This window comes from Pecten maximus, unplaced genomic scaffold (genome assembly GCF_902652985.1).
Source record: "Pecten maximus unplaced genomic scaffold, xPecMax1.1, whole genome shotgun sequence".
Taxonomy (NCBI): Eukaryota; Metazoa; Mollusca; class Bivalvia; order Pectinida; family Pectinidae; genus Pecten; species Pecten maximus.
This window is the reverse complement of record NW_022979868.1, coordinates 13,403-25,023: the sequence shown is the minus strand read 5'-3', so window position 1 is coordinate 25,023 and position 11,621 is coordinate 13,403. Positions and strand designations below refer to the sequence as shown.

The 11,621-nt window shown below is 40.9% G+C and overlaps 1 protein-coding gene across 1 annotated transcript; it reads left to right on the top strand.

The window, feature by feature from the left end:
* Nucleotides 1-7,687: 7,687 nt before the first annotated feature.
* Nucleotides 7,688-8,758, top strand: LOC117319252 (the record flags this gene model as incomplete). Its single annotated transcript, XM_033874085.1, has 2 exons — nt 7,688-8,058; nt 8,192-8,758. Coding segments are annotated over exons 1-2 (938 nt in total), but the record flags the coding sequence as incomplete, so codon positions are not given.
* Between the last annotated feature and the right edge of the window lie 2,863 nt (nt 8,759-11,621).

Here is an 11,621-nt window from a genome sequence, read left to right as displayed (position 1 = left end):
CAACAAGGCCACTGTAATCATAGCCGGAACAACAAGGCCTCTGTAATCATAGCCGGAACAACAAGGCCTCTGTAATCATAGCCGGAACAACAAGGCCTCTGTAATCATAGCCGGAACAACAAGGCCTCTGTAATCATAGCCGGAACAACAAGGCCACTGTAATCATAGCCGGAACAACAAGGCCTCTGTAATCATAGCCGGAACAACAAGGCCTCTGTAATCATAGCCGAACAACAAGGCCACTGTAAATCACAGCCGGAAACAACAAGGCCCTCCTGTAATCACAGCCGGAACAACCAAGGCCTCTGTAATCAATAAGCCGGAACAACAAAGGCCTCTGTTAATCATAGCCGGAAACAACAAGGCCTCTGTAATATCATAGCCGGAACAACAAGGGCCGTCTGTAATCATAGCCGGAACAGACAAGGCCACTGTAATCATAGCCGGAACAACAAGGCCTCTGTAATCATAGCAGCCGGAACAACAAGGCCTCTGTAATCATAGCCTGGAACAACAAGGCCACTGTAATCATAAGCCGGAAGCAAACAAGGCAACTGTAAATCATAGCCCGGAACAACAAGGCATCTGTAATCATAGCCGGAATACAACAAGGCCACTGTTAATCATAGCCGGAACAACAAGGCCTCTGTAATCATAGGCCCGGAACAACAAGGCCCTCTGTAATCATAGCCGGAACAACAAGGCCACGTGTAACCATAGATAAGCCGGAACAACAAGTTCTCTGTAATCATAATGCCCGGAAAACAACAAGGCCCCTGTAATCATAGGGAACAACAAGGGGCCCCTGTAAATCAAAAACCGGAAAAACAAGGCCCTGTAACAAGCCGGAAAAACGGCTCTTTTATCATACCGGACAAAAAGGCCCTGTAATCTAGCCGGGAAAAACAAGGGCCCCTGTTCATGCCGGAACAACAACCCTTTTATCATAGGTTGGGCTTTCTTTTGTTTTCTTTTTATGGTGAGGGGTGATATGTTGATTTTGGTTTTTGATTTCTCCGCCTACACGCCACTACTCAAACCCCCACCCCCCACCCCATTTTTTTTTTGTAGTTTTTTACTTGTTCAACCACACACACTCCCCCACCACCCGATTTTTGTAGGGCCCCCCCCCCTCTTATTTTTTTGTTTTTTTTTTAGTTTCTCCCCCCCCCCCCCCCCCCCCCGCCCCCCCCCACCCCACCCCCTCCCTTTTTTGTTGTTGTTGAGATTTTTGTTTGAACATTTTGTTTTTGTGGGGGGGGTTGGGGGGTGGGGGGGGATCTTGTTTGTAGTGATGGCCAATTTAAGTTGTCTTACTAAGCATGTCTTGTACTGAGCTTGTGTTGTGGTATCTGTTTTGTACGTATCGTGGTGCTGCTCTGCGTTGTATCTTTTGTAACTGGTTTATTTGACTTGTGTTGTGAGGGTCCCATATGGAGGAGCAGTACTCCAGTTTGGGTCAAACAATGGCCTTGTATGCATGTTCTTCGATGTGTTGTAAAGTTTATTTTTAGGTTCCGTTTCAAAAAAGTGATTTGTTTGCGTTTGATGTGAAATTGTTTATATGCGTGTCCCATTTAAGGTTGTTCTGTAATGTTATGCCTAAGTACTTGCTGGAGTCTACTTGTTGTAATGTGTGGTTGTGGAGTTTGTATGGGTATTTAATTTGTCTGTGTTTGTTGGATGTGGATATGATATTGCATTTGTCGGGGTGAAAGGTCATCAGCCAATCGTGTTCCCATTTGCCTGCTGCGTCTATGTCTTGTTGTAGTTTGGTTGCGTCATTGATGTTGTGTAATTGTTTTGTAAATGATTCTGTCTGTGAAAAGTGTGGATCGTTTTTGTCCACATTCTCATCTTACCCTGTTAACTTTATTAATTATGTCAATAATTTTAAACAATCGTCAAAGCTCCACCGCCAACTTTACAGTGTTAATATAATACAACAGTGGAAGCTATACTTAAATCTGTTGAGAAACTGGGCAGTGTGAACAATTTTAATGATGGAACCGAGTCAAATTGTAAACGTTCTACCAAAACTCCACCATCAGCACTACGACGACAGTACTAGTGTAGGTCAAATACAATAGCAGATGATATTATAAAATCTGTTGAGGAATTGAAACGATTTAAAATTTCCAGCGATGAAACCAGGCCAAACACACGGAAACAAATACCTTTTGATCATGAATATGTCAAATGTCTTGTTGATAATAACCCAAAGTCCACTACCCTGGAACCAAAGGAGTCGAATACTTTAGATCCATCACTGATCATTTGTGCAGACATATCTATTCCCTATTATGGATTGTTAGAGGAATTACACCTGCAGTTACATGGATTAGCTGTGAATGGAATCAGTGTTTTATTTATAATTAGAAATAAAGATGTTGACTCCCTCACCTCGAAGCATGTGTTTAATGCAGCAATTCATGAAATGTTGGAAAAGTGTCCACTTTTACTACATGTACTTAGCCGTTCCTTTTCGAGTACAGTACTACATGTTCCCTGGGATCAGAAACCCTCATTGCCAGCGTTGCCACTGTATATGGAATGATACTGCATAGCCGGAACAACAAGGCCTCTGTAATCATAGCCGCAACAACAAGGCCACTGTAATCATAGCCGGAACAACAAGGCCACTGTAATCATAGCCGGAACAACAAGGCCACTGTAATCATAGCCGGAACAACAAGGCCTCTGTAATCATAGCCGGAACAACAAGGCCTCTGTAATCATAGCCGGAACAACAAGGCCTCTGTAATCATAGCCGGAACAACAAGGCCTCTGTAATCATAGCCGGAACAACAAGGCCACTGTAATCATAGCCGGAACAACAAGGCCTCTGTAATCATAGCCGGAACAACAAGGCCTCTGTAATCATAGCCGGAACAACAAGGCCACTGTAATCACAGCCGGAACAACAAGGCCTCTGTAATCACAGCCGGAACAACAAGGCCTCTGTAATCATAGCCGGAACAACAAGGCCTCTGTAATCATAGCCGGAACAACAAGGCCTCTGTAATCATAGCCGGAACAACAAGGCCTCTGTAATCATAGCCGGAACAACAAGGCCACTGTAATCATAGCCGGAACAACAAGGCCTCTGTAATCATAGCCGGAACAACAAGGCCTCTGTAATCATAGCCGGAACAACAAGGCCACTGTAATCATAGCCGGAACAACAAGGCCACTGTAATCATAGCCGGAACAACAAGGCCTCTGTAATCATAGCCGGAACAACAAGGCCACTGTAATCATAGCCGGAACAACAAGGCCTCTGTAATCATAGCCGGAACAACAAGGCCTCTGTAATCATAGCCGGAACAACAAGGCCACTGTAATCATAGCCGGAACAACAAGGCCTCTGTAATCATAGCCGGAACAACAAGGCCACTGTAATCATAGGTGTAACAACAAGGCCACTGTAATCATAGCCGGAACAACAAGGCCACTGTAATCATAGCCGGAACAACAAGGCCTCTGTTATCATAGCCGGAACAACAAGGCCACTGTAATCATAGCCGGAACAACAAGGCCTCTGTAATCATAGCCGGAACAACAAGGCCTCTGTTATCATAGCCGGAACAACAAGGCCACTGTAATCATAGCCGGAACAACAAGGCCTCTGTTATCATAGCCGGAACAACAAGGCCACTGTAATCATAGCCGGAACAACAAGGCCTCTGTTATCATAGCCGGAACAACAAGGCCACTGTAATCATAGCCGGAACAACAAGGCCACTGTAATCATAGCCGGAACAACAAGGCCACTGTAATCATAGCCGGAACAACAAGGCCTCTGTTACCATAGCCGGAACAACAAGGCCACTGTAATCATAGCCGGAACATCATACAAACAGGTTAATTCCCCTAGCCTCTTATATAAAGCTTGGACGAAACTCATCACCCCTGTTAACAAAATCTTTGAATCATTAGATCTATTGTACCGTATATAGCTATTACTATCTCTGATTAATACATATTACATAGTCTGTCATTTGAGTTGCAAACCACTTCCATGACAAAATCTTCAATTAGTCGTATGTACAGTATATACTATACCGTAGTACTAGAATTAGAAGTGAACTAGTGAGGTACAAGGTTGGTACATATCACTGAAGTCATACACATTTCAATATACTCCAGAATGTTATGTGAATATTCTTTTCTCATTGTATTATACATGTATACCAATATAATATATGGCAGCATTAATAGCCATTGCTTGGTTTCAGAGAAGAAGTCGTTTATATCAATATAGCCAGACTGACCACATTTGGCCCCACCCCTCAGGCCCCTGGGGGGTCAGCCCCATCATTTGTACAATTCTGAGTCCCCTACCCATAGGGATGCTTCTGACCAAATTTGGTCAAATTCTGATGTGTGGTTATGAAGAAGTAGTCAATTGTTGACGGACGGACGGACGACGGACGACGGACGCAACGGTATGGCATAAGCTCACCTTGGTCCTTCGGACCAGGTGAGCTAAAAATCTACTCGCCTAAATGTGAAATCTACTAGTCCACCAATTATTGGAAAATAAGAATTACGCGTAATTATATATTGCCTGTCCTGCTTTGTCTTTGTGTCTTTTTCTTCTTAGTCCAGATACTTTTTTTTACCCAAAAATACAAGAGGCCCAATGGGCCTGTATCGCTCCCCTGGCTCTACAGCAAATTTGAAGTTGAATAAGGTAATTTCTACAGATACTATGCTGACTACCATTTTATTCAAATATAAGAGTAAGCTAGGTTTATTCATGTCAATAAATTTCCAGTCCTTAATTCGAGCGTACTATTGGCCTAATATTCAGGTATTGGTGACTGTTAGCTATCGTAAAATTATTGTTTGAAGATTTTAGCCTATTTGATCCATGTGATCTTGAATGAAGGTCAAGGTCGTTTATTTGAACAAACTTGGTAGCTCTTCACTTCAGGATGCTACAAGCCCAATATCAAGTCCCTGGGCCTCTTGGTTATTAAGAAGAAGTCATTTGAAGATTAGAGCCTATTTGACCCATGTGACATGCAATGAAGGTCAAGGTCATTTATTTGAACAAACTTGGTAGCCCTTCACCCTAGCATGCTACAGACCAAATATCAAGTCCCTGGGTCTCTTGGTTATTGAGAAGAAGTTGTTTAAAGAATATAGCCGATTTGACCCATGTGACCTTGTATGAAGGTGAAGGTCATTTATTTGAACATACTTGGTAGCCCTTCACCCTAGCATGCTACAGGCCCAATATCAAGTCCCTGGGCCTCTTGGTTATTGAGAAGAAGTTGTTTAAAGATTATAGCCTATTTGACCTGTGTGACCTTGTATGAGGGTCAATGTGATTTATTTCAAAAAACTTGGTAGCCCTTCACCCCAGCATGCTTACCCAATACACAGGTATATCTACCCACAGTACAGGTATGTCTTATTACCCAACACACAGATGTATCAACCTACAGTACAGGTATGTCTTATTAACCAACACACAGATGTATCTACCCACAGTACAGGTATGTCTTATTACCCAATACACAGATGTATCTACCCACAGTACAGGTATGTCTTATTACCCAATACACAGGTGTATCTACCTACAGTACAGGTATGTCTTATTACCCAATACACAGGTGTATCTACCCACAGTACAGGCATGTCTTATTACCCAACACACAGGTGTATCGACCCACAGCACAGGTATGTCTTATTACCAATACACATGTGTTTCTACCCACAGTGCAAGTATGTCTTATTACCCAATACACAGGTGTATCTACCCACAGCACAGGTATGTCTTATTACCCAATACACAGGTGTATCTACCCACAGCACAGGTATGTCTTATTACCCAATACAAAGGTGTATCTACCTACAGTACGGTATGTCTTAATACCCAATACACAGGTGTATCTACCCACAGTACAGGTATGTCTTATTACCCAATACACAGGTGTATCTACCCACAGCACAGGTATGTCTTATTACCCAATACACAGGTGTATCTACCCACAGTACAGGTATGTCTTATTACCCAACACACAGGTGTATCTACCAACAGTACAGGTATGTCTTATTACCCAATACAAAGGTGTATCTACCCACACTACAGGTATATCTTATGACTCGACACACAGATGAATCTAACACCCAATTTACAAAATTTAGGAATCAAACAGACATATGTACATATTATTACCCAATACACATACCTAACAGACATGTGTACATATTATTACCCAATACACAACCTAACAGACATGTGTACATATTATTACCCAATACACAACCTAACAGACATATGTACATATTATTACTCAATACACAACCTAACAGACATATGTACATATTATTACCCAATACACATACGTAACAGACATATGTACATATTATTACCCAATACACAACCTAACAGACATATGTACATATTATTACCCAATACACAACCTAACAGATGATACATCCCTGGGTAACTACAGCATTTAATTATGTCACAGTTTGTAAACATGACTCACAATGGCCTTGTCTGTTGATAACCTCACACAACCAGGAAGTATATCAGATAACGCCAGAACAGCTAGATCTACACATTCCTGTGGGCGTTCATCGTGAGAACCCACGTTTGGCAACATTATTTACCAATCAGAAGGATTGTTTAATTCAGTTGATTTAAATTTTGATAAAAACTGGTATTGTCAGGATGAAAATAACAAATTGATGGAGTTTAATTCTGGTTCAAACTGGAAATGTTTATTCAGAAAGTAACAGATTGATCAATATGACAAGAAGGAAGTTAATCAGTGTGGCTGTGAATTCTGAAGGTAGAGAAATATGGACAGTGTAAATTAGTGTGGCTGTGAATTCTGAAGGTAGAGAAATATGGACAGTGTAAATTAGTGTGGCTGTGAATTCTGAAGGGAGAGAAATATGGACAGTGTAAATCAGTGTGGCTGTAAATTCTGAAGGTAGAGAAATATGGACAGTGTAAATTAGTGCGGCTGTGAATTCTGAAGGTAGAGAAATATGGACAGTGTAAATTAGTGTGGCTGTGAATTCTGAAGGTAGAGAAATATGGACAGTGTAAATTAACATTCTGGTGCTGTGGATGGACAACTTGGATCATCACAGTAACCCTGTGACATCATGAGGTAGTTATTCTCTTGTGTTTTTACATTACTGATTGTTTAACATAAACATATACTGGACGGACAGTATAACCAGGATTTCATTCTTCAAAAGCATCAAACAAAACTCCAATTTATTTGATAATAATACAATAGTGCTATAACAACTGAAATTATAATTTTCATCAAAATGGCAACAGCTAAAATACCTATCCGTACAAAAGGTCAGACAACCTGTGTTCATCACAAGGGGAGACAACTGGAATTCTGTTGTGAAAAATGTCAAGAATTGGTTTGTCCAAAATGCCTTTCCTCTATTCACAAAAGCCATCCAGTTTGTGAGCTCAGTGAAATCACTCCTCAGAAGAAACAAGACATTAAAAACTTTATTGACAGAACAGAACAAAATGACCAGGTACAAATTGGTAAATACATCACCTCTACTGATACACTCCTCAGAGACAATGACAGTACATTTGAGAAACTGTCACATCAGTTGAGGATGCAAACAGACAAACTAAAACAAGATCTTGACATGCTCACAGCTGAGAACACTATCTCTTTATCAGAAAATGAAAGAGGACAATTCAAAGCTGATACAGAAATACAAACAGGACCTGGAGATGTACGACAAACAACTCAAACAACAAATACAGGAATGTAAGACAGCACTTCAGCAGGGTTCTGACTTAAACATTTACGATACAAGATGTGAAATAGATTCCCAAATACATTTCCCTGTTAAACCTGTCCTGGGTAATGTCAGCTTCACTCCAAACAAAAATCCTCAAGGTCACCTAAAGCTTGCTTTAGGGAAAGTTATCATCTCAGGTCAAGGTCAAACATCAACTGACCAGGATCGGTCAGTCTCAACATCAGATGGTCAGGGACAGTCCTCTACACAACAACAATCAGGAGATAAAGGGAAGAAAGCAGTGACAAGGTATAAACTACTGTCAGAGACCAAGGTGGTGGAGGAGTGGGAGTCTCCATGTTACATTAGATTCTATATGTCCCACCACTGATGATCAGGCCTGGACCAGTGACTACAGTAAAACATTAACTCTCCTGGACAGGAAGGGTACAGTAATACAGGAGGTCACACACAAGGCTGTGATCAATGACATTAGTGTGTCACCAACAACACACAGACTGTGGGTCTGTGACAGAGAAAACAACATCCTGGAGCTGGTATCAGGACAACTAACACACAGATTCAGAACCAAGGAGGAACCCAGGTGTTTATGTGTTACAGCCAGTAACCATGTCATTGTAGGCATGCCCAAACGCATCTCTAAATTTACAACACAAGGTCAGATGGTGCTCACTACAATGGCTGTAGGGACTGGGAAACCATTAGTGTGTACACCATGGAGGATCACAGAGTGTCCTGTCACTCACAATGTCGCAGTGATTGATTTCAGTGATAAAGATGATGGTGGTGATGGAAACAAACATGTTGTTGTCATGGATACTAACTTCCAGGAACTGTTTGTATACAGAGGTGACATCCCCAGTACATATAAAACACAACTAACAGGAGGTGAACCATTTTCCCCCTGGAGTGTGGTGTATGATAGTGTGGGGAACCTCATCATAGGGGACTTTAACAACTACAGAGGTCCTACTCCTCAGTGGAGGTGGTGAGTTCCTCAGGATCATACACACAGACACAGACCGGACATGGACTGTAGGTGTAGACAGGGAGGATGTCCTGTGGGTAGTGTTTGGGACCTTCATGGATAACAAAGTAAAAATACTACAGTACAGCAGTATGTGATAGTTATAATAAAACTACTACAGTACAGCAGTATGTGATAGTTATAAACTACTACAGTACAGCAGTATGTGATAGCTATAAACTACTACAGTACAGCAGTATGTGATAGTTATAATAAAACTACTACAGTACAGCAGTATGTGATAGCTATAAAGTACTACAGTACAGCAGTATGTGATAGTTATAATAAAACTACTACAGTACAGCAGTATGTGATAGCTATAAACTACTACAGTACAGCAGTATGTGATAGTTATAATAAAACTACTACAGTACAGCAGTATGTGATAGTTATAATAAAACTACTACAGTACAGCAGTATGTGATAGCTATAAACTACTACAGTACAGCAGTATGTGATAGCTGTAAACTACTACAGTACAGCGGTATGTGATAGATATAAACTACTACAGTACAGCAGTATGTGATAGATATAATAAAACTACTACAGTACAGCAGTATGTGATAGCTATAATAAAACTACTACAGTACAGCAGTATGTGATAGCTATAAACTACTACAGTACAGCAGTATGTGATAGCTATAAACTACTACAGTACAGAAGTATGTGATAGCTATAAACTACTACATTACAGCAGTATGTGATAGATATAAACTACTACAGTACAACAGTATGTGATAGCTATAAACTACTACAGTACAGCAGTATGTGATAGCTATAAACTACTACAGTACAGCAGTATGTGATAGCTGGACAATGACTGACCACTTGACCTGTGATATGTGCTGTTCAATTCTTTCTTCCATTTCTTACTCCTTTATTTTGAATTTGTTCCAGAAAGATGCTATACTGATTTGTACAACTATCTTACAAAGAGGTAAATTTTCAAAATTATATTTCAATTTTTTTTTTATATATATATGTTGCTGCAAATTGTTTATAAAGATCATTTATTCCTAATTAGTAATTTAACTGTTTCATATCTGTTGTCTATGTTCTTCTGATCTATCAATGTTAGATCAATCTCTTAAATACCCGGTAATACATGTAATTGGTCTCAGTCGTTCATGTTTAATCTATATGTATGTATTCAAGTAATGTATAGGATATCTATACAAAAGCTATATAGTATTTTTGCCTTTTTGTTTTCTTGTGAAACAATATATGTATTGTCTGTAGTGTTACTTCAAGTTGGTACATTGTAAGTTTGTAATTGATGTAGGCGTGCTTGATTGTGAATTTTATCATGTACCTATACTATATACCGAACAGTAATAAGTATTATTTGTATATATTAGGGACTTAATTGGGTTCACTTTTGCCTCATATTGATCATTGTGGTTTGACAAATAAATATTCAGAATGACGTCAACTACTTTGTTGTTTGTCAGCTGGTCGACAATGAGAACCAATGACTTCACCTAGTTGGTCGTTTGTCAGTTGGTCAACGCTGAGAACCCATGATTTCACCTAGTTGGCAATTTGTCAGCTGGTCGAAGATGAGAACCCATGACTTCACCTAGTTGGCAATATGTCAGCTGGTCGAAGATGAGAACCCATGACTTCACCTAGTTGGTTGTTTGTCAGTTGGCCAACGATGAGAATCCATGACGTCATCTAGTTGGTCGTTTGTCAGTTGGTCGACGATGAGAACCCATGACTTCACCTAGTTGGTCGTTTGTCAGTTGGCCGACGATGAGAACCCATGACTTCACCTAGTTGGTCGTTTGTCAGTTGGTCGAAGATGAGAATCCATGACGTCACCTAGTTGGTCGTTTGTCAGTTGGTCGACGATGAGAACCCATGACTTCACCTAGTTGGTCGTTTGTCAGTTGGCCGACGATGAGAACCCATGACTTCACCTAGTTGGTCGTTTGTCAGTTGGTCGAAGATGAGAACCCATGACTTCACCTAGTTGGTCGTTTGTCAGCTGGTCGACGATGAGAATCCATGACGTCACCTAGTTGGTCGTTTGTCAGTTGGTCAACGATGAGAACCCATGACTTCACCTAGTTGGTCGTTTGTCAGTTGGCCGACGATGAGAACCCATGACTTCACCTAGTTGGTCGTTTGTCAGTTGGTCGAAGATGAGAACCCATGACTTCACCTAGTTGGTCGTTTGTCAGCTGGTCGACGATGAGAACCCATGACGTCACCTAGTTGGTCGTTGTCAGCTAGTCGACGATGATAACCCATGACGTCACCTAATTGGTTGATTGTCAGTTGGTCAACGATGAGAACCTATGACTTCACCTAGTTGGTCGTTTGTCAGCTGGTCGACGATGAGAACCCATGACGTCACCTAATTGGTTGATTGTCAGTTGGTCAACGATGAGAACCCATGACTTTACCTAGTTGGTCGTTTGTCAGTTGGTCGACGATGAGAACCCATGACGTCACCTAGTTCGTCGTTTGTCAGTTGGCCGACGATGAGAACCCATGACTTCACCTAGTTGGTCGTTTGTCAGTTGGTCGAAGATGAGAACCGATGACTTCACCTAGTTGGTCGTTGTCAACTGGTCAAAGAACCCTGACCTTTTGTACAATATCCAAAATGTAAAAGTCAGGCTTTAGGTCGGGTTCACTGAAGGATTCTGATGTTAGCATAGGTGTTAAAGCTGCTTTGTGGCGACATACCACATGTACATGGATTGTATTTAAAAATTGTCGATTTCTAAAGTCAAAATAACATTTTTATGAAATTTTATTGGAACAGTTAGAGTAATTATGTTCAACAATATCATCCACCCTCAAGTCAACTCAA